At 36.4% G+C, this 24,941-nt stretch overlaps 2 protein-coding genes across 2 annotated transcripts; both read right to left on the bottom strand.

Annotated features, from left to right (window-relative positions):
* Positions 1-7,963: 7,963 nt before the first annotated feature.
* On the bottom strand, positions 7,964-10,752 carry LOC110697498. Its single transcript, XM_021874865.1, has 6 exons — positions 10,635-10,752; positions 9,386-10,472; positions 8,978-9,301; positions 8,787-8,886; positions 8,625-8,683; positions 7,964-8,402 (listed from the first exon to the last, which is right to left on the bottom strand). Exons 1-6 carry the CDS (start codon positions 10,750-10,752, stop codon positions 7,964-7,966), a joined length of 2,127 nt encoding a protein of 708 aa, XP_021730557.1.
* Positions 10,753-19,347: 8,595 nt separating this feature from the next.
* LOC110697873 (MADS-box protein CMB1-like) lies at positions 19,348-24,715 on the bottom strand. The gene is made up of 8 exons (XM_021875283.1): positions 24,531-24,715; positions 22,359-22,437; positions 21,404-21,465; positions 21,028-21,127; positions 20,641-20,682; positions 20,497-20,538; positions 19,928-20,076; positions 19,348-19,814 (listed from the first exon to the last, which is right to left on the bottom strand). The coding sequence occupies exons 1-8, from the start codon at positions 24,713-24,715 to the stop codon at positions 19,715-19,717; spliced, it is 759 nt and encodes a 252-aa protein (XP_021730975.1). The 3' UTR covers positions 19,348-19,714.
* Between the last annotated feature and the right edge of the window lie 226 nt (positions 24,716-24,941).

Genomic DNA, 24,941 nt, shown 5'->3' with positions numbered 1-24,941 from the left:
CCGTTATTGTCGGGAGTATACTTGGATGTTGGCAACTCTGAATTTTAATGGATTAATTTTAGATATGAGAATATGTTTATTTTGTGCTTTAAGTGTAATACAGTTGGCCATAAGAAGAATTCTTGCAGTTATACTCCTAATAAGTGCTCTCCTTTTTTTGCAAATAAGAATGGATTGTGTATATCTGATACTCATCTTGCCCACAATCTCTCGAATATGAATATTGGTCTGAAGAGATTTGAAAAATTCAGAACAACCAGTATGAATCTCCAAAGTATTTTCAAAAGAACCAATCCACCCCAACACCCTACAAACCCCCAAAGTAGCCATTAAAAAAATAAGATCTCTTGTATTTACTACTCCATCTCTCTTACCTTTGAAAAAGTTGAAAAAGAGGAAAATATGCTTAGTACCAACACAATATCTTAATCTTACTCCAAAAGAACCAGGCCAAACACCAAACCAAACCAGTCTCCCAACCCACAAGAAACCCCAAACCAGTTTCCCAGCCCTCAAAAAACCAAACTTGGTTCCCAGGCCACTGCACAAAGAAACCAACATGGTCCTAGCTCCTCTCAGCATAGTAGAAGGAAGCAGCGAGGGTTTCAATGTACGATGAGTGATGTTCCTTTATCCTCAAAAGGTCTTTCAAGTTCTAACTCTCTGCGGGACCACCAACAGTTTTATTCGGTACAGCTAGCAAAAACCCCAAAACACCTAAATGTGGTCAGGATTAAACGATCCTATCATCTCAAGCAACCAAAACTTCCTTTTAAGAAATCCGTCTCTGAAGGAAAATTTTTGACCTGTTTTTTCTCTTTTCTCAAGCTTCGCCGCGTCTCTGCTTCTTACTTTCCTAGCACAGGGAAAGACATACAGAGGGAACGAGAATGGAGCAGAAGTTTTTGTATGATTTTGACACGTGTATGATGAATCTGGAACCTATATGTCTTCAGGATGTTTTTCTCATTAGCATTTGGAAAAACAAATAGATCATGATACTTCAGATATCTCTTGTGTCTCGGCTGATAATTCTGCTAAGGGATCTGTGGCTTCCCCTATTGGGCCACCCGGACGATGAAGTTTGGATCGTGGAACTGTAGGGGTCTAGGGCAGGCGGACTCCCCTAAAGTTCCATATATTAGATCTTTAGTCCGCTTATGTGGTTTGGATGTTATGTTTTTAATGGAGACTATGATATCTATAGATATTGCTTCACAAAAGTTGTCTGCTGTTTCCTTTTCGGGCTTTTGTGGTTCGGATGTTACAGGTTTGAGTGGTGGATTATTTTTGTTGTGGTTTCCTCCACTTCACATAGTTCTTATTTTGGTAACCCTAAATTTTATTTTCTGTAAAATAGTTGTGGGTTCAGTAACAAAATTTATAGTTCTTGTGTACGGGCACCCCATGTTGGTGATCGACCTCAGGTTTGGTCAGCTCTTTCATATATCATGGGTTCAACTCCAAATTTGGTTTTAGTTGGGGATTTTAACCAGGTGGAGTTTTTAGTGGACAAAGTGGGTGGTTCTCACTTCCATTCCTAGACGATTGGATTTCATAGAATGGCGTTTACATTCTGGGTTACTAGCAGTTCTGTTTTTTGGACCACAGTTTACTTGGACTAATAATCAGACAGATTCGGACCCTATTTTTGCACGGTTGGAAAGGGCTTAAGCTACTTCGCTTTGGCTGGAAAATCATCCGGATACCTCTATCTCTCATCAACCTATCTTGTTTTCGGACCATGCGGCTATTATTTTATCTGATTCGTTTACTCAGGATCGGGTTAGGCAGCCGTATTGATTTGAAAATTGGTGTCTGACAGCGACGGAGGTTCATTCCATCATAGTTTCGTCTCTATCTCTGTTTTTTGTTGGGTCACCAATGTTTTCTCTATCTCGAAAGCTTGCTTTGCTTAAGGATCGGTTATTAGCATGGTGTACTTCTAATAAAAAATTTAGGGGGATCAACTGGAAGTCTTTAGCTTTGGAGATAAACCAAGAAGACTTTAATCTGGACAGTCGCGTTGACCGTTGTCTTTTTATCACCACAAAGGACGAGAAGCTTGCAGCGGTTCACATAGCTTTTCACTATTGGAGACAACGTGCCAAAATTCGGTGGGATGCTACAGGAGTGGTTCATCCAAAAATTACTTTTCTCTTTGGTTCAGTCTCGTCAACGACGGAATGTTATACATTGTCTAAAGGACTCAGAGGGGTTGTGGGTTTCAGACTCGGTAGGGATTTGATCCCTCGTGCTTTCGTTCTATAAGGATTTATATAACCCATCTTAGTCCTTTACAAGTACCTACTTCTGGTGGGATCAGTTAGATCTGCCTTCTCTTTTTGCTACTCAACAACTACACCTTTTGCATCCTTTTTCACTCGAGGAAATTCGTGTGGCTATGTTTTCCATTGATGATGATAAAACTCCCGGACCGGATTGCTTCCCTTTGGCTTTTTTCAAAACTCATTGGCGGGAGGTGGGCTCGTTTGTTGTCACTACGGTTCAGTATTTCTTTGCCTATGGTTATATGTTGAAAGATTGGAATCAAAATTTTATTGTCCTTCTTCCTAAGGTGGACAATCCAGAATTGATATCCCAGTTTCGGCTTATAGGACTATGTAATGTTCTTTACAAGTGTATAGCCAAATGTCTTATGGGTCGTCTTCGCCAGGTTCTGCCTGCTCCGGTGTCGGATTTCCAGAACGCCTTTGTCCTTGGGAGGTTTGCTCATGAGATTCTATCTTTTATGAATGCTTCAAAGGCTCGTAAGCGGTTTTACGCAGCTCTTAAACTTCATATGAATAAGGCCTACGATCGAGTTAATTGGACCTTGATGTTGCGTACTTTACAGGCCTTTGGTTTTCCCGCATGTTGGATTCATATTATTCACCAGTGTATTTCGACAGTCGTTTCTTATTAGGTTTTGGTGAATGGTAGTCCATCGCCTGCATTTCAGCCTCAGTGTGGTCTGCGGCAGGGAGATCCTCTCTCGTCGTATCTTTTTGTCCTCAGTATGGAGGTTTTCTCATCCTTGTTGAGACGTGTAGAGAATTTATCTCAGATTCAGGGTATTCGCATTTCGAGAGGAGCTCTTTCCATTTCGCATTTGTTCTTTGTGGATGATTCATTGTTGTTTTTTCAAGTTTCGCCAGTTGCTTGTGATCACCTTTCACAAGTAGTTCAGTAGTTTTGTACGGTGTCGGGCCAAATGATCAATCTTCAGAAATCCATCGTCATGTTCAGCCCTCATATTCCTCCACATTATAGGGATTACCTAGCGAGGTGCTTGAGTCTAGAGCATCAGCCGTCCCTTGGTTCTTATTTGAGTATGCCAGTGGATTTAAGCCATAGTAAAGCTTCCGAGTTTCGGGTTTTGATTGACAAGGTCTCTGATCGCCTTTCACAGTTTGATTCCCTCCACCTTTCAGCAGCGGCAAAGTTGGTTATCATTAACTCGATGTTGGTGGCCTTTTTTAATCATGTCTTGTTCTTTTTTAAGGTTCCAGTCTCGATTTGTCACCACATCGATAATATGCTGGCTCGTTTCTGGTGGTGGTCTTCTTCTTCCTCCAGGGGTATGGTGTTTCGGTTAGCTTTGCTCTTACATCTTCCCAAAGGTTTGGGTGGTTTAGGTCTTCGTAATACATGTCTTGTTAATCAGGCTTTGCTTGCCTGACAATGATGGCGTATTTTCCAACATCCTCAGCTGTTTCTTTCCAAGGTTTTATGTGCGAAATACCCTTCTCTTTGTTCTCTTGGCTCGACGAAGATTTCCCGCTCTTCATGGGGTTGTCGGTGCTTGATGGAAGGGCAATTTGTTTTGAACAAGGGTTTCACTTAGAAGGTGGGTTCGGGTTCCCGAGTTTGGATCCTTGATGATGATTGGGTTCTTGGAGGTTTGAGTTTTAAGTCTTCTGTGTCTGAGTCCGAGGTGTCGACTCATGTTTCTTCTATTATTATTCCGCGTTCCGGCGCGTGGGACACTTCGAAGATTCAACGGCTCTTTGATAGTCCTTCGACTCACCGCATTTTGGCGCTAGAAAGGCTGCACCGAGCCATGGATGATTTTGTTTACTGGAAGTTTTCTAGGGATGGTCGTTTTTCCACTAAATCGGCCTACTCTTTGCTAGTTCGACAATCTGTCGTTTCGATTGTCAGTACTCCAGCTCCAGCTCCATTGTGGAAATGTTTCTAGGGTCTCCCTCTTCTTCCTCGATTTAAGATGTTTAGTTGGAAGTTACTCCATGATGCTTTACCCTTGCTGGCAACTTTATTTTCTAAGGGTCTTCCGGTTAATCCAGTGTGTATTTTCTGTCGCACCAACCTCGAGACGACCTCACATCTTTTCCGCAACTGTCCCTTTATTCGTCCTCTTTGGAATCCAACCGTTTTGACACTCAATGGTAGTCTGCTGGGTTGTCTTCCATTTCCTGACTGGGTTGTGGCTATGGTTTCGTTTTATAGGCGGTCTAAGGATTTTGTTGGTCTGGTGTCTTTCATCTCCTTTCTCTTGGCTATTTAGCTTAAGCAAAATCACTGTATTTTCCGGCAAGCGGTGTGGTCTCCTTCTTTGATTCATCATCTTTCACAGGAATGGACCACTTGGGCCGTCCAAGATCGGGATTTTCAACAACATCTCTTATCTTTGGACAGACGATCTCCTACTCCGAGTCATGAGTTGGTACCTTTGTGTTTGCAGGGGGGAGCATCGGATCGTCTCGATCATTGTCTGATTTTTTACGATGCTTGGTTTTTCCAAGATAACCGTGCAGGCGCCAGTTGGGTTCACTACTAGAAAACAGATGATTTACGAGGGAAATATTCCGTCGGTATGTCTTAAAAATCCATCGGAAAGGCTAGTTTCCGACGGATTTCCGTCGGAACACGTTGTCGGAGACCACTTTGTAGGAAATTTGGGTTATACCGAGGAATTTTCCGTCGGAAAAGTCCTTACCGACGGATTTTAATTTCTCGGAACCTTAGTTTGACCAGAAATGGAGGTCCGTCGCAACGTTCCGATGGACATAAATCCCTCGGAATATTCCAACCTTCCGACGGAATTTTCCGTCGGTATGTTCCCCTTTTTCGATGGATTTTTCCGTCGGAAGATCCCCCCTTTCCGAGAGAATATTCCGTCGGAAGGTTGGAATATTCCGAGGGATTTATGTCCATCAGAAAATCCCCCCTTTCCGAGGGAATAATTCCGTCGCAACGTACTGACGGAAATGTCCGTCGGAACATTTCTTCTTTGCGACGGAATTAACGACGACAATTTTCTATTTTGGCTATATATTTTCCTCCAGGAAAAAACCTGTAATTCTTGCTTCTTATATTAGTCACTGAATAATTTGTGCAAATATATATATATATATATATATATATATATATATATATATATATATATATATATATATATATATATACTGATTCCAATGTTACAATAAACACTAAGTTAATCTAAAATTAGAACTAACAAAGATTAAGTTCATCAATGCTATACAACAGCGCGAGAGCCCATTAGAACTAACATAGATTAAGTTCATCAATGGAGGTCGCACGTTGGAACATGGGTCATTGGAGTAACGACCCATCATCCTTTCTTCCAGCCTCTTCTCCATTTCTTCCATTTGGGCTCGAACTTGGGCTTGAACTCGGGCTTCCATGTTGACTTCCATTTGTTCCCGAAGAGCCTGGACCCTGGATTCCATCTGATCTTGCATCTGAGAAACAAAGGAGGGCGTGTACTTCATGGAAGAGGTGGAAAGTCGGCGACCCATTTGGCTGCCATAGTAAAGGTCAGCACTTTCGCCTAGTCCCTTCACACGTCCTTTTTTGTTCCGACCACCCACTGTCTCCCAATACAGCTCATTCGGACTCTTCTGAATCCTTTGAGTTCTAGCCGCCTCAACCCTCTTTTGGTAGGCCTCCTAGAAGATAAACATACAAAAGGGAACAAACGAGGTAGTAAGTTATACAAATAAGCTAAACCAAATTGAGCGAACTATGGCCTATATGACCTATTCTTTGCCCATTTTCTATGTTTTTGACCAAATGAACTATTTCTTTCTCTAAACATGCATATTTTAGGTATGGTAAGGGGTTCATGACTTGAAATCACAAAAAACTACAAGTCCCTACGTTTTGGGATGCATTTGGAGCCAAATTGAACCAAGTATGGCCTATATGACCTATTCTTTGCCCATTTTATTCATTTTCGACCAAATAAACTATTTCTTTCTCTAAACATGCATATTTTAAGTATTGTAAGGGGTACAGGCCTTGAAATCACAAAAAACTACAATTCCCTAAGGTTTGAGACGTATTTTGGAGCGAAAATGAGCCAACTATTGCCTATATGACCTATTCTTTGCCCATTTTCTATGTTTTTGACCAAATGAACTATTTGTTTCTCTAAACATGCATATTTTAGGTATTGTAAGGGGTTCATGACTTGAAATCACAAAAAACTACAAGTCCCTATGTTTTGGGACGCATTTGGAGCCAAATTGAACCAAGTATGGCCTATATGACCTATTCTTTATCCATTTTCTATGTTTTTTACCAAATGAACTATTTTTTTTTCTCTAAAAATCTCTATTACAGGTAGTCTAAGGGGTTCATGCCTTGAAATGCCAAAAAAATACAACTTCCTAAGGTTTGGGACGCATTTTGAGCATTAATAGACCAACTATGGCATGTATGACCTTATCTACACCTATTCATGAATAATGAACCAAGGAACAAAGTTTAGGGAATTTGTTATCGCAATTTCCTAAGCTGTGGGGTTTACTGAAATTGTGCCTTTCCTAGGCAGCTCCTTGAAGTGTGTCTTCAGAAACAGCTTAGGAGCTGTTGGTAGCTAGCCCTTGTTCTTCGCCGCCTTTGATACAAAAAAATAGGAATAATCGTTAACCATGTCAAACCCTTGTTACATTGAAATACACAAATATGTCTTGTAATATAAGATATTTTAAAATAAACTTACCATCCTTTTTGCATGTTGGGTAGCTGCCAACGAACCCTGAAAGTGGGTCCCTCGGACGGGATTTTCCATAGAACCGCCCATTCTGTTCTTCTGGTTCTGCACCGACCTCTCCTTGTAAGTTGGATCGTTAGCAACAATGTCCATCATCTCCTTGTGGAGCTCCGCACTCAACCAACTTGGCCTGGCGCCTTTCATCTTGTGCGTGATGGTGTGGAACATGTCACGCAGGCGTGTGGCTACCCTCCTCCGAAATGTGATCTTCACTAGCTCGTCCATCTGAGGTGCCCATCTGAATTGTGCCTACAAATGATAAAATACAAAAGTTATACACAAAACTAAATCAATACAATAACTAAAACATGTATTAACCAAGACCCAAAAATATCATACGCTGAACAAGTTCCACCAGTGTTCCTTCGTAGTTGGAGGAATTCGGAGAAGTTCCTCCAAGGGGCTCGGTAGTATAGGATCATCAAACCTATAACAAACGGGAAACAACAATGTTAAACAAGTTTGAGAATAGTAATATAAGCCTTGTATCTCATCATCCATATCATGATATGTACTTACCACAGCTTAGTAGGGTCTAAACACGGGAGTTGTTACTCATCCTGTGGCTCATCCTCTGACTCATCCCGTGGCCCATCTTCTGCAGGAGTGGATGGACCCGTTTGATCCTCACCCAAATCGGTGGCCTCCGCTTCGATCATCTCCTCATCCTGGTCGTCGGTGAACAGGGCACGGGCGGTCATTGTCTCTTTCCCCTTTACTTTCTTTGACGATTGCCTACTTTTTCCACCCGCCATGACTACCTGAATCAGATGTTAGTAAAATGACAAGATATTATAAATAAGGAGTGCAGTGCAACGTAATATGGCTTTTATACAAACACTAAAAAGTTTTACATAAGCCTCATTAATATTTTGATTTTACAATAAGAAACATACTTTTAAAGGAGATTAACATATTCTCCTATTCGGTACTCTCATCACTACTTTCACTACTAGAGTCATCACTACTATCATCTAATACTACATCAATGGCATCATCATCGTCACTATCACTAGAGCCGATACTAGATTCATCGTCTTCATCGCTTGAGATCACAAAGCCATCGTCTTCATCATCATCATCCATGGCGTAGTCTGGAATGTCACTCGGCGGGCAAAGCGTTGCATGTAATGTTGTGGATGGTGATTGCAGAAACACTAAGTCCACCGGAACATCAACCACTGACCTTGCATGTGTTTTAAACACAGACCACCATTGAACTCGGTCTCGTTTCAGGCTAGGGTATGATGCGTAGTACACTTGAGCCACTTGGTAAGATAAAACAAATGGATCATATTTGGGGTATTTCTTAGTATGATTTACTTCGATTAGCTTGTATTGTTCGTGTATGTTCATTCCCCTACCACAATCCATCCAATTGCACTTAAACAAAATTGTCTTATACTATCTTTTGGGTCCCGTGTAGACAAGTTTAATTATGTCGTCTAAGATGCCGAAGTACTCTCCGCCATCCTCACTTGATAAACACACACCATAATTCATGGTGGATTTGTGCTTGCCATGGGCATGTGTATGGAAACTAAATCCACCTACAAAAATCTGGGCCCAAGTACGAACTCACCTAAAGGGACGCATGCACAACGCTCGCAGGACATCCGAATTTGGCTTCTCTTCGACCACCTATAAAGTGGTTGAATATCAACATCAAGGTTCCTGAATTCAATGAATTGAAATGTAACATGTAAAATTCATTATTATTTCACGGTTACACCGCGTATATCACCTTGTGATGAAACCAATAAGAGAATTCAGTTTCGAAATTCTCCATGACATCTTCTCTATGCAGGAAAGGTCGAGTACTAAGAATGTAGTTCTCAAACTTCCTACGAGGCCAAACACACATTGTAAATCTACAAAGTCATCATTGTAAATGATCGTAAATACGAATACACTGAATACCTGGGCCTAATATACCTTTCGTATTCGCCAAGAATGCCAGTGTTTCTTAATACGAACAAATGTGCACACTCGAGTTCTTTGTCATCTAAGAACCGAGTTCTACCCTCATTTGACACACGACCACTGTCCTCTTTGAACAACTTTGGTATTTCAGCATCGTCCGATGTGGACTCAACGTCGGCATTCACATTTCGACCAAGATCTCGAGTTTTAGTGTCAACTGTCGACTGAAAGTAATTGGAGCAGAAGTTTGCTATCTCTTCAGTGAGATAAGCATTGCATATGGACCCTTCAACTCGAGCCTTGTTCCCGATTTTCCGTTTCAAATGATTGAGGAACCTGAAATTACAGTTGTTATGTAACTGTATGAACAATTTATTAGTATGTAAAATAAAGGATGTGAAATAAGGGTATTTGATTTACCTTTCGAAGGGATACATCCACCTGTATTGTATAGGACCACATAACTTCCCCTCGTACAGCAAATGTGTAGGCAAATGCTGCATGGAGTTAAAGAATGCAGGAGGGAAGATCTTCTCAAGCTTGCAGAGGATCTCAGGTATGTTTTTCTCCAATCGCTCCATGTCACTAACTGATGTTGTATAGCAACACAAGTCGCGGAAGAATTGGCTGATCTCTGTAATTGCATTACAAATATGGCCAGGGAGCAATTCCCTCAAAGCGGTGGGCAACATCCTCTCCATGAACACGTGACAGTCATGGCTTTTCATTCCATAGAGCTTACACGCTTGCAAATCTACGCATCTGCTCAAATTGGAGGCGTAACCATCAAGGAACCGCAGCTGTTTAACCCACTCACACAAAACTTTTCTCTGAGCCTTGTCAAGAGCAAATGGAGCCTTTGGCATTACCTCTTTTCCTCTATCATCCTCTTGAAGATGAAGCTGGGGACGTTTACAATATTTAGCAATGTCATTCCGAGCTGAAGGCGTGTCACACGTAAGCTTTTTCACATCCATTACAGTGTGAATTAACTGATCAAACAAGTTCTTCTCAATGTGCATGACATCTAAGTTGTGACGAATGAGGAGATGCTTCCAATATGGGAGCTCCCACAAGGTGCTTTGCTTGAACCACCCTTTCTTTTCATTTTTCAGCCTTTTAATTGAATCGGGTCCATCTGTAGCCTTTGGAAGGTCCTTAACACATTCCCACAGCTCCTCTCCTGACATGATGTGTGAAGGGGCTCCTTTCTCTACTTTGTTTTTACAGAATGTTGTTTTACTGTTCCGAAAAGGGTGATCTGTCGGGAGGAATTGCCGGTGGCAATCAAACCAAGAAACTTTACCACCATGTTCAAGCCAAAATGCTTTGGTCTTCTCCATGCAATGTGGACAAGCTTTCTTACCAGCCGTGGCCCAACCAGACAACATGCCATAAGCCGGGAAGTCACTAACGGTCCATAGGATGGCTGCTCGAAGATTGAAATTATGTTTCTTCGAAATATCATAAGTAGCCGCGCCAACTTCCCACAACAGTTTCAACTCCTCTATCAACAGTTGCATGTAAACATCCAAGTTTCCCTTAGGGTTTTTAGGACCAGGAACGAGCAACGAAAGGAACATGAATTATCTTTTCAAGCACATTGAGGGAGGCAAGTTATAAGGGGTCAAAATGACAGGCCAACAAGAATATTGACCCCCAAACTTACCATGAGGAGAAAAACCATTTGTACACAAGCCAAGTCTCACATTACGAGGCTCAGAAGCAAACTTTGGAAACCGACAATCGAGGTGCTTCCAAGTTGCGCTGTCACTAGGGTGTGCCATTGTGCCTTGAACTCTGGGATTTTTTGAATGCCATGTCATTTCCTCCGAAATGTTCTTCGTTGCAAACAGTCTTTGCAACCTGTGTGTGATCGGGAAATAAAATAAAACATTCGAAGGCACTAGGCTACCTTTGGAAGTCTGCTTGTATCGGTTGCTGCCACACACCCTACATTCAGACAACTGAGCATCATCCTTCCAAAACAACATACACCTTTCGGGCACGCATGAATCTTTTGATGGGACAGTTCCAACCCCTTCACAATCTTCTTCACTTCGTAGAAAGTGTCGGCCATATGATTGTTGTTCGGAATCGCCTCACTTAGCAAAGAAGCAAACCCATCAACACATCTGTGAGGTAAATTATACTCACATTTGAGACTAGTAATTCTAGCGGCCATCTCTAACACAGACAAAGAACTCCCTTCGTATAATGGCCTTTCAGAAGCCTTCAACAAATCCAGAAAATGCTTAGCAGTTGCATTAGGCTCCTCCTCTGATGAAACACTAGCCTCCTCGGAATGCCCCTGATCTTGACTATGACCAAAAGCATCCAAAACCATGTCATGATATTCATTGGACCGTCGTTCTCGAACTCCCGGATACCCCTCCCCTTGACACATCCACACATAGTAGTTAGGTACCAAACCCTTGTCATACAGATGAATTTTAACCGTATCCGCATTCCAAAGGCGTTTGTTCTTACATTTAACACATGGACACCTAACATCATCCGGATTACTACTCTCGAGATTATCTCTGACGTACTGAATAAATTCATCAACTCCTTTCACGAAATCTGGATTAATACTTTGCCCAATCGTCCTTTTATACATCCAGCTACGTTCTCTTCGTTTCATGATTACAACTTCTACACAGCTCACGCATATGTACAATCACATTAGTCATGAACGGTATTTCGCAGTCATTATCCACCACAGCGTTATGGAAATGCAAATGAGATTTGAAATGCTTCCAAAGGGTCCTTATCACTCCAACCTAACCCATCCTTGTACGTTTATTCTCACTAGTGAATGTAACCTAGGTTTTCAATTCTATGGAAAATCCGCCAGCATTTCCCTACAGTTCTCCAAGTACACAATGTAGGCGATTATACACACCTACATATGTACCCAGAGAACACGGTAGAGAAGTGCATGAAAAGGCAGGATTTTCCCTGGAATCAAAAACAAGACTTACATTCACCACCTAAGTGAGAATAAGCGTACAAGGATAGTCCCAACCGGGGACTATTCAAGACATACTCCTAATGTGTATGCCGTGAACGGGTATCTAGGCATATGATTATGCAAATGATTCATTTATTATAATATATATATATATATATATATATATATATATATATATATATATATATATATATATATATATATATATATATATATATATAAACTAACTTGCATTACATTAAACTAACAAATATCATAATTTATCTAAAGAAAACTAACATATCATAATATTCAAATAAACCAATCAAACAAAACCAAACTACACTAAATTATCATTATATTAAACCAAAATAAGATAAATTATATAAATTAAACTAAACTAAGCTACAATATATTAAACTAAAGTAATGTAACATACATCATATTAAACTAAACCAAACCAACCTACATTATAATAAATTAAACAAAACTAAACAACATTATATTATGATAAAGTAAGCTAACATACATTATATTAATCTAAACTAAACTAAACCAACATACATTATTATATTAAACTAAACCAAACTAAACTAACCTATTATAATACAACTAAACTAAACTAACACATTACCCTAAACTATACCAAACTAAAGTAACGTGTTATAATAAAGTAATTAAAAACTATACTTATATTAACTAAACTAATCTAACATATTATAACACAAACACATTCATTTCAAATATTTCAACAAATTGAAATATAAATATAACAAATTGTAAATACAATAACTAAAAACAATAATAAACTACCATATATCTACACACCATTAGGATTTAACATGCCAAGTATGTACTAAATTTATAAATTTAGCTTTAAATAATGTCTAACCTGTAGATCTGAGTTTGTAATTAAATAAACAATGCAATACACAAAACCTACAAATATTCAAATTTAACACAAAAAATTAACACCAAACAAAAGCATAAAATACATTTATGATTTAAGCTTGAATACTTAACTAAAAAAAAAAAAAAAAAAAAAAAAAAAAACAGAAAAGCAAACAAACTACCTGCTGGTGGCGGTGGCGGTGGCTGGTCGTGGTTGTTGCAGACTCGCCGGCGACTTAAGCCCTAGGTGAAAACTCCCGTACACCCTAGGTGAAAGGTGGTGGTTAGGGTTTGAAGGAAAAAAAAATTAAAAAAAATTACCAAAACCCTTACCGGCGGCAGGGCGGCAGCAGAGGGGGTCGTTGTGGCTGCGGCGGCGGCGTGCCTTTCTCTCTCTTCCTCTTTCTCCTTCTCCCTTTCTCTTGCTCCTCCCTTTCTCTTTCTTCTGCTTTCTCCCTCTTCCTCTTTCTCCCTCCTCCTCTTTCTCTCTCTTCTTCTTCCTCTTCCTGGTTCGCCTTCTCCTTCTCTCTCTTCCTTTGGTTTTTTTTTTTTTATTTTTTTTATTTTTTTTTTTTTATTTTTTTTTTTTTTCTGTTTTCGCTTCTATACAGAAGTCAGAATGGTTGCGTTTTTTTTTTATTTCTCGCAGCTTTCCGTCGGAACTTGTGATTTCCGAGGGAATTAATTCCGTCGGAAGACACTCCGAGGGAATATTCTGTCGAAACTTAAATATTCTGAAGGAAATATATTCCGTCGGAAAGATTCCGATGGAATATTCCGTTGGTAGGGTACCTTTCCAACGAATTTTTCCTACAAAGTCAATTTCCCTCGTAAATTTTGAATTTTCCGAGGGAATTAAATTCCGTCGGAAGATATCCCTCTGAAATAAGCCTATTTCTAGTAGTGGTTTTCCAAGAGGTTTTGTCGGATACGGTTCTTGGAGGTAGTGCGAAGGCTAGTCGCGTTGCCATTGCTCTACAGGCGGAGTTACAAGCTTGTTTATGGGCTCTTCGAGCTGCCGTTCGTCAGGATTATCTTCGTCTTCTCATCTATACGGATTGCGCTGCTCAAGTCTCCATGTTTCAGCATTCTAGCTCTACTGATATTTCTTGTTTGTGGTTGTTTCAGGAGGTTCGGAAGATTATCCCCCGCTTTTCCGCCTGTTGGCTTTGTAAGGTGCCTCGGAGTTGGGTTGCTCCTGCGCATTGGTTGGTTATTCGCGCTTGCGACCGCTATTTCCTTTGCTGGTCTTTTTAGATAGTGTTTGTGGTTTTGTTCGTTTTATTGTTAGTAATCTTCGTATAAAATAAATAAATAAATAAATAAATAAAGTATGAGTTTTTTTATGATAAATGAAAATGAGGTATCATTCTTTCATCACAATAGTTAAAAATAAAAGTTACATACCACATAATCTTTTATATATATATATATATATATATATATATATATATATATATATATATATATATATATATATATATATATATATATATATATATATATATATATATATATTATGTACGTTTATATTATTATCTATGAATTAGTGTTCTTTGGTGCATAATGAGCATTGTGTATATATTATATTCACAGTCGAGTTGCATTGTTTTGGGAGATGAGTATTAATTGATGAGCTAGGTTATTGTTGTGCGGTACTAGGTAGTGAGATGCGCTGTAAGATTATAAGAATGGAGCTGATCAATGCAATACTTCGTATTATTTTACTACGTACCACATTGTTATGGAGAAGAGGGGAATAAGGATTTGTTGTAGATTAGAAGCTGTAATTAAGGTTTGTTAAATTTTGAGGAATAGTTTGTAAATTTTATATAGGGGGAAAACACTATAAAGTAAAAATTGAAGGGTAACATATTCCTTTAACTTCAACCAATGATGAGTTAAACTTAGGATCCCCAAAGCATACAATTATACAATGCACCATTTTGCCTTTGGCTTATCTTTGATGTGAACATAAACCATATTTGGTAATTAGCTAGTAGCTAGCTGTTAAATATGATTGTATTAATTGGTTTGACTAACTACTGGTTGTATTGGTTACTCTGACTATTTGCAAATTTTTCAAACAACTCTTACCAAAAGCTTGGTTGAGTAGCCATTTTGAATTAGATTATTAAACTCCAATAAGCTTAATCTTTAATTCAAATACCAAAAATAACTAATTGCTTTCAAAAAGCTAAAATTTCATCAATCATCTATTTACCAAATAAGGTCATAACCTATAATTTTTATATGTTTCGCAAAATTACATTTTTTTTTTATCTGAAGCATATATGATTAATAATATGTTATCAAAGTTAATATATTAATCGTATAAAAAATGTCAAAATAACACTAATAAAATATTACATAAGAAACTAACCAATTTTGGAAGTTGGAACACAATTCAATTTTAACTAATGGCTAAAGTCCTATAATTGATTTTACCTACATAGATTAACCAAAAGCTTAGACTTAGCTCAACCACATGGTTTGAGTATTGGTTTTGTAATCTTTCACGTACAAATGGGTTTAAAATGTGATAGTCCTTTTTTTTTTCTTTTCTTTTTTTTTTTTTTGAGGAAATGAGATAGTCCTTTTTATTGGATAGAAAATGAGATAGTGCTCTAGGGGATAAGCCTTTAAAATGAGCCAATTAGACAATTACCTTAGTCACTTTGCCCCGGTTTTGAATCTATTCATTAAAGGTTCCACCGACGAATACAATTCAAGTTTTGCATATTTTTATCTCCTTTGATTACGGATTTTGATTTGTGTTAGCAAGTCCTAATCACATTGATTTAAAATCGATTAGTACTCAAAACGTTCTTAATAATGAGTAGGTGATGTCAAATTAAGACTATATTTAATAGCTCCTTTCATTTTGCTAAGTTCTACTCAATTACCGTAGTATGCAGCTACACAAACTAAGGAAAAGTGGAAATGAGTACTTTAAAGAGGAGAGAGATAGAGAGTGGAAGATTTATTCAATAAACTGAGCTCGTAAAATGAGGTTGTGGAAGATAAAAAATGAAAGAGTTGTCACAAATGAAAAAAATCAAAAGTGGGTAAACTTAAAAAGCAGATGAAAACGAAAATGAGTACAAAAAGGGAAAGAGTATTTAAGTAATTTTTAGAAATATAATTTAATTGATCCATTTTGTCATTTTGATAAGAAAAGTGTTACATCAAAAGTTTTTTTTTTTTTTGAAAAAAAATTTTAATAGAAAATTTGTGAGCTTTGCATTTTAATTGAAATAACCTTGGAGAAAGAATGGACTAAAGAAACCATGGCTTAGCCTACTCTGACTTAAATTTCATTGCTTGAGTTAGTTGAGTAGGCCCAATTTAGTTCTAGGGCTCAATAAAAATCCCATTGTTTCTTAAGCCCAAAAATTAAATTGGAAAAATTATAACGTGACTAATAAAAAAGAGACCCTCTTAATTTTAACTAAAAAATAAATAAATTAGTAAAACTTAATTTTAATTGAGAAAAATCAATTTTTTTTTAGCAAAAATTAGTAGTCCTACAAAATTAGTTAGATTGGTAACATGTGAGTAAAAGAAATAATAAATTAGCAGAGATTGATTTCGACTACTTTGAATTAGTTCAGTACTTTCTCTATTTTTATTTGCATAATAGCCTTTGCCCTTTGATACTTCTTTTAGAAGAAGAAATTCAAGAATATGAATGTACACATAAATATATACTATCTCTGCTTCGCATTACTCGCAACAAAAGGGTATTATTTGTGAGACATAAAATATTCGTTTGTTGCGAGTAATGCGAAACGGAGGTAGTATGAAGTATTAAAGCCGAATTTATCACCAGTTCACCCTCTTACTGTTGTATAAGTTATTTTGATCAAATTGAATACTCCGTATTTATACAACATTCTCTATACCCTTCGTCAATTCCCTCAACGGGTTGTGTTAGCAAGTATTTTAAAATAACATATGTTATAATATTCTGTAGTTAAATAACAAAGGCCAAATAAACATGATCAAAGGAAATAATCAGGATCAAGGAGTGATTTCTAATTAGAGGGCCATAATAGCTAGTTAGAAAGACTTATAGTTGAGAGAGTTGAGAGATCAAGGTGATGGAGTATAAAACATATTCTTAGGCCTCAACCATAACTTTAAACTTTTAGTTGAGTTGGTCCTCTAACATGGAATCAGAGTCAACGTGATACAAAAGTCACGAGTTCAAATCTCATCCACCCCTCATTTCAAATTGCAATATATATTTCGCGGAGGGCCCATGCAGTATCCACATTTTAAGTCTAAATGGCTCTCATGTGAGGTGGCGTGATAGAGTATAAAACATATTCTTGGGCCTCAACTATAAGTTTAAGATTTTGGTTGAGTTGGTCTTCTTAAACAAGGTTTAGCATGCATAGAAAAAGAGAATGAGACTTGCGAGTAGAAGTGATCAACATCGGCTCGACCCACTAGCTCGGCCCGAAAATAGGACGGGTTTGGGTAAGCCTAAAAACACATTTTTAGTTAAAAGTCCGAACTCCGCCTGAAAAGTCCGCTTTGGCCCGACAAGCTCGCTACTTTTTTACGGGTTTGGGCACGAGGTATCATGTTAAGGTCCGACCCTGCCCGATTTTTTGATCACCTCTACTTGTGAGTTGTGAGGAATAATGAGTGATGATGACTAAAAATGGCTTTGAAGAAGTGAAGGTCATAGTAAATTAGGGCTTATATATGCCTTATTTAGATCTATGAATGATATAAACTAAATTTATATATGATATATTCTTACATGTAAGTAAATTGTACATGATTGATAGAGTATAAAATATATTCGTGGACCCCAACCATCAGTTTAAGCTTTTTGGTTGAGTTTGTCCTTTAACATGGTATCAGAGCCAAACGTGACACAAAGGTCACGGGTTCGAATCTCATCCACCCCTCTTTTCAAAGTGGAATATTAAGCGCATGGTATGAGGAGAGCCCATGTTGTATCCACATTTCAAGCCCAACGGGCTCTCGTGTGAGGGGGCTTGATAGAGCATAAAAAATATTCGTGGGCCTCAACCACCAGCTTAAGTTTTTGGTTGAGTTGGTTCTTCAGCATGGTATCGGAACCAACGTGACAAAAAGGTCACGGGTTCGAATCTCATCCACCCTCCATTTTCAAGGGTAATATTAAGCGTTGTGTATAAGAAGGGCCCATGTTACATCCTTTTTTTTTAAGCCAAATAGGCTCTCGTGTGAGGGGGCGTGATAAAGTATAAAACATATTCGTGAGCCTCAACCATAAGGTTAACCTTTTGGTTGAGATGGTCCTTTAACAATGATGACATTGCAACAAAGGGTTTTTAAAAATGTATTATGACTAGAAAAACTTTAATACTTACGGAGTAATTCCTTATCTCTAAATAGTACTTACTCTGTATATTTGTCAATGTACAACTTTAATGATTAATAATATATTAAATTATATAAAGTAGGTATGATAATATTGCAAAAATCCAACTATTGCAATGTCGTATAATCATATTTATATTAGTATTACTCTTATGAGATAAGTAATAATGATAAATTTGCTAGAGAATAAGAATACCTATTCCAAGCATAACTTGGTGATGATCGAAAAACCTCTTTACAATAATTATATCCATGGCTAATGTTAAATACGGGCCTGGGCCACACCCATCACCAAGAGAGAGAGTCTACTTCACAAGACCTGAGGTTCTGTCTTAGACCTGATCAATGGGCGGGTCAGGCCGAGGCTTAAACAATTTGCCCATTTCTCGAGTCGGGCCGGGCCGGGCCCAGCTTCCGGAAATTTCATGCCCAAACCCGCCTAAAATGGCTAGGCCGTGCGTGCTTTTCGGGCCATTTTCGAGCCGTGCCAAAAAATATGAACCAAAATAGCATAAAAATGAATTTCCAAGGCTGTTCAAAACAATAAAAAAAAAACGGGCCGAGCCTGACCCGATTTCGGGCAAAAGCTGCCTAGATTCGGGCCGGGTCGTGTAAGCTTTGATCAGCTCTATTCCATCCCAAAACCTTATGGCAATTAGAAGAGTATCCCCTTAGCCTTATAAAGTGTTTAATTCTCTCTTCTTGAGAAGTTTATACTTCAACACTCCCCCTCACATATATAGTTTGAGAAGAGTATCCCCTTAACCATATGTAGTTTGAGAAGTTTATACTTCAACACTCCCCCTCTCGTGTAAGGTCTCTTAAATTTCGTCTTATGTGATGTTTCATGAGGCTAGAGCACTTTTTTTTTTTCTCCCCCTCATATGGACCTTCTCAATTTGGCCCAATGCACTCATTACTCAAGCCATTAAAGGTCCCAAACCATGGGCCTGATTCTAATACCATGTTAAAGTTCACTGAAATTATGAACTTCATTGAAGAAAAACTAAGAACAATGACAAAAATAGAGAGAAAACTTTTCCTGATTTCAATTAATGAAACAAATATCTTTCTCTTTATTTTTCTTTGTCATTATTCTTAGTTTTTCTTATGAAGTTCATAATTCTGTGAACTATAATAGCTAGCAAGCATGCAATTAAGCATTTTAATATATCATATACTATTACATTCGTTCGTGGTCACAAAAATAACCATACATACCTTTCTCCGTTTACATATAATTATAAGCAAAATAGTGCTAAATTGGGGTGAATGCCATGCTCTAGTCTATCATTATACTATTGTTCGAGCAGCAGTTAAGATTACATTCTTTATGGCTTTACATCATGGACAATCGTATGAAAATTGCCCTCGATGACCCGATCATGATAAGTAAACATAGAGTCATACCTTAGTCTAATTAAGCTATAGAAACAATCCAAAATTTACCTTGAAAATATACATATAATCTCTCAAGTACATACGCACGTAACTTGCAATTATCGCGTGCGTGCTTAATTTTCTCAAAGCATCCATCCATGGTGACCATGGACATTATATCCATTGACATGTTGCTGGCTTGGTGTTGCAACACTCATTTCAGTCGATTCCAAATGATTGTAGCTGTTAATTACACATCAAAAATATATTAAGTGCAACAAATAATAACAAAAACCTTGTAATATATACAATAATTGATTTGATCAAAAGTACGGGTTTAGAAATTGAAACTGTACCCGATTTGCTGGGGAGGATTGCGATAAAGTGGTTGAAAGAAGCCCTCGGATGGATGAGGAATGCGGCTGAAAGGTATATGTTGTTGATCTTGAGTGTTATCACCTTCCCATGCAAGTCTTTGAGGGATTTGGGGGCTACAATCTTCTAACTGAATTGAAAATGCAACATTAATGCAAATTAAAGGAAGCTGAGTAATTAGAAATGGAAAAAGACTATAATTAATGTCAACAATACAAATACAAAGGATGCAAAACCTACAAAGCAAGTAGTATTAATAATCACTTGTAGTAAGATGGATCGAGAAACTTGTAATCGATCACCTCAGTTTCTATAAAAAAAATATTACAAGTCTAGCTGCCTCATATAAGATTTTGCAATAAACTCTAACCTTAATTTGATGAGGTGTTCTTGCCATACATTTATTTCTAATTTAGCTGGCCATTTAAAAGTATATATGTGTTGCATATTATATGCAACTATTGCACTTGCATCTAATAATACATGCATTTGGCCTAATGATAATATGTTAAAGTAGGGCAAATATATTTACATAGAACGGAATGTATACCTTCTTCATCAAGTTCCTGTTGTTTTCAATTAAAGCTTGTTCCTGGACAAATGGAGAAATAAATTCTTAACCAGTACGTATAAGCTAAAATATTATTGCAACCAAAATCACTCAATTCGATTATCGAAAGATAAAAACACATACCCTTCTTCGCAGTTCCGCCATTTGATCCATCATTTGTTGAGTCTGAAAATATCACACAACATTATATATCAAGCTTGTTATAATTAAGACCAAAATGTTGTGTAAAAATTGACTCTAATCTAAAACTAGCTAGGTCTTACATGGGACCGTCTCACCTAGAAGAGAATAGTAGGTTTGTGTTGAATGTTAATCTAAGGGCATGCTATGTACATTTGGTGCATTAGTCATACAACTCGAATTAAAAATACTCACAAGGAAAAATCAATATTTCTAAACAGATCGAGTTAATGTCTGATCAACATTGGCAAATTGATCTTCCTATTATATGAACTCACGTAACTAAACAACAAGCGAGCGATATGATAATAGTGAAAATGTAAAAACGACCTTGGTTGATCTTATTTGCTTCAGTGATAACTCAAGCTGGTGCTCCAGCTGTTCTAGCTCCTTTATAGCCAATGGTGCCAAGTCTTCTCCAAGCAAGTTCCTACAATATTGTCACTTTCTTTAGAAAATCAACATCATATACTTTCCCGTAACTTTTCTTAGATATATACAGAGTATAATACAAGCACTTGCCTCTTTTTAAAAATTAGTTCACCTCACTGGCTAGTTTAAATTACATCATCAATATGACAAATTGATAACTAATTCTACATACATGAATGGAGCGTGAGTTCGTGTCGATCTTACAGCTAAACTAATTAATAAATACTCCTACGTATAGTACTTAACTGATTATATACATGGCATTGGAAATTACCTCTGAGATTGCTGCAGGAACTCCACCCTGGACTTAAGCTTCAAATATTCCTGGTAGGTTGCCTGATTTTAACCAATAAAAAATGAGCTTAGGACGTCAGCACATTTTATATTTACGTGTATAATAGTCCTATATTTGCATAGGGTTTTGCATACAATAAGTCAATGACGTTATATAATCATCAAAGAATACATTTATTATACAAATTTATGTCAACAATTATAATACTTCGTTACATATCCTAGCTTGCCAATATGCATGGAAGCTATGTATAGCGATCTAAATCAATAAATTAATTACATGCATGCATGCTCAAACTATGAATGTATATTCTATACTTCTCGTTACAAATTACTCCGTAGATAATTAGAATTCCATCAATATATCTAGGATTACTTATGACATAATTTTACTGTAAAATCTTTTATAATATGAAGTAGCTCAGGTGTTTTTTTTTTTTTTTTTTTCAAACTTTTTTTAATTAGTTGCTAACTTTGTTTTAATAATTTGAGTATTGACTATATATGCACTTGTTTCGAACATAATACAGTAGTGTATGTCAAAGTTTGACTATTGTTTGAAGTGGTACATTACCAAAAGTATAAAATAATATATATGCATATGTTGCAATGTACTCAAGACATTATGTTTAGAAGCTAAGTTATACTCCCTTGGTCTTTGAATAAACTTCTAATTTATCAAAAAAAAAAAAAAAAAAAATGCTTGTATCTAAAATTTTCTCATTTCTTTTGTATGGTTCCACATAATAAGATATATGTATGTTGTCACTGAACCTAGATAGAAATATTAATGTGAGTTGAGGGAGTATATACGTGGCAATAATCTAGATTAGTAGAAAAACCATAAACACACACGAACACCTAAATAGAAAGCTAATAATTAACATTGTAAATTTAGGATATTGATCATAATAACGCAAGAAATTCAAGACTACCTCAGAATCATTGAGAAGCCCATTTTCTTCAAGAGCGCCATAGCTGCATCTTTGGTACTTTTCAATTGTTTTCAGCATACTATTACCACGCAAAGTCCACATTCAACCAGGTTAGAAAACCAACTAATTGCCAAAAATAAAACGTAAAGCATGAGGGATTGAGTATAAATTATTATTATTAAGGTGATTAAAATTACTATATTAAGTAACTATTTCATTGTTAATTTGCATACATTATATTAATTAATTAGCCATTAGCAATTTATTCCAAAAAAAAATAGCCATTATATTAGCAATCATAGATGCATCACCATAAACCGATGTGTGGTGCTATTATAGTGTTTCCCCCTTTAAATTCTCTTGCTTATTTTTTCCTTTTTTTTATTCCAAACTTTCTTTTTACTTTTTTCAACGATTATAAGAGAATAACATCCTAAAAAGCAGCATTGATGGAGGAGAAAACTCAAAACAATAGCGAGGAAATTATATAATTGTATACATTTATCATTACAAACCAAATCAACAAAATCATCCTAAACTATCAAAGGGAAGAACGTAACAACTGAAAGCATAAAACTCCGTATATTATTGGAATTAAATCTGTGACGAATGATTGATCTACTATATCTTATTGGAACTTCATGCATATATCACTAAAAAGTAAATGTTTCGACATAGTAACATGAATTAGAGAGGAAGTTAAGAACATCCAAACAATTATAAACATAATTATTCAACATTGCCACACCTATCCAAAATACCAATACAATTAGATTACCTCATATCGAGTTTTTCTTGCAAATCTTCCCAAGGATTTTCCAGAAATTTTTCAAGAATTTTTATAATGTTTCATAATTTTCATATTCCCTTACATATCGATAATAATTTCCCCACATCTAAATCAAGGGAATTAACTTCGTTCCAATTCCACACCAATCAACAAACAAAGAATGATAATAAATGATAAGTTAAGTTGAGCCTATGGTTTAATTCATCTTATCAAACGGATTAAGTAATTAAATATGGTCACAATGACGCCGATATTTAATTTATTTGAAATCACATAAAATTAACTCAATTTAAATTTTGGCAGTGTCTTTCAATTAGATCTAGTTTAACTGTATTTCCTCAAAGGGTAATACCCAAAAATTAGTTATATAAGAGTGCAAAACTAAAGCTGCCAAAGAGAGACAAGAAAATTAAGAAGATTGAATTGGAAAAGATGAAAAATTAATTTGCATTTGAAGATTGAAGATAAATCAGACTTTGGAACCAAACAAATTAAAGCAGCCTTTGTCTATTTCTCTCTCTTATTCACAGTTCTAAACTTCTAACAAATGAACAGCCTTCTTCTGCAAAACATCACATCTCTGCCCTCAAATCTCAACAGTAACAATAAGTAGTAGTATTATATTATTTTTATAATTAATTAATTTTCATAAACCAAAATATCAGTTGATATTTTTAAAAGAACTTTTATTCAATTGTTAAATCTCTTAAGTACTTTAATAATTTATCACATAAATATCATTAAGGAAATTGTTCATTAAGATTTTTTTTTTTTTTTTTATACCAAATTGTTCATTAAGATAACTGTTGTAGTTTATATTTTAAAAAAAAAAAAAAAATTCAAGATAAGCAAAAAAAAAGTACTATAATTAACTAACAAAGATCTTACAAAAAAGATTAACGAATTGGACTTGCATTAAACAAGGATCTAGAACCAAATTATTTATTAATCATGTAAATCTAGGAAACCTAGTTCTTTACCCATTTTATATTAATGATAAATCCATTTAGTATTTTACTAAAGTAGAAATAAATCGAATCTTCAAATACTATAGAAGAAGTTAAAGCCGATTAGTACATATTAAGTAATGTTGAAAATCATCAATTTTGTTGGTACCACTCTAATGTAGTAGTAATTAGTTACAAAAGAAAATCATTTTGCTTTCAAACCCCTTAGTAATCTAAACATAGGTAGGTCATAGATCTTAATAAAACCGATCCAAAACCCCCTAAAAAAAAGAAAATCACAAAACAAGATCGATCTAGAAACAATTTATATAAAACCATTTACATTCAAACAGAGTCGTTGTATACAAGACCTACAACATTACATTATATCGCGACTACATAAAAACCGAGCAAGAGAGTGAGGACAGAACAAACCTCGACGAGCTGCAAAACTCAAAGAGTTTACCACGATTAGAGAAGATTATAAGAGCAACTTCAGCATCACAAAGAATAGAAAGCTCATAAGCTTTCTTAAGAAGTCCATTTCTTCTCTTAGCAAATGTAACTTGCCTATTGATTTTGTTCTCTATCCTCTTGAGTTCAACTCTTCCTCTACCCATGATTATTATTATTTGTATTATAATTCTTATCTTTTCTCTCTCTTTAAAAAAAAAAAAAAAAAAAAAAAAAAAAAAAAAAAAAAAAGAACTTGGCTATATTTACTCACTGAAAATACTTTCTTTGGGAAAGAGTTAGGTCTCTATTTATGTGGTCTTATTGTCCTAGGGTACCATAATTGTAAACAACTTAACTTACAAATATATAAATAGGAAAACCCTGAAATAA

This window comes from Chenopodium quinoa, unplaced genomic scaffold, assembly GCF_001683475.1.
Source record: "Chenopodium quinoa cultivar QQ74 unplaced genomic scaffold, ASM168347v1, whole genome shotgun sequence".
NCBI lineage: Eukaryota > Viridiplantae > Streptophyta > Magnoliopsida > Caryophyllales > Amaranthaceae > Chenopodium > Chenopodium quinoa.
Note: the sequence above shows the minus strand (reverse complement) of the source record. Positions and strands in the feature narration are given on the sequence as shown.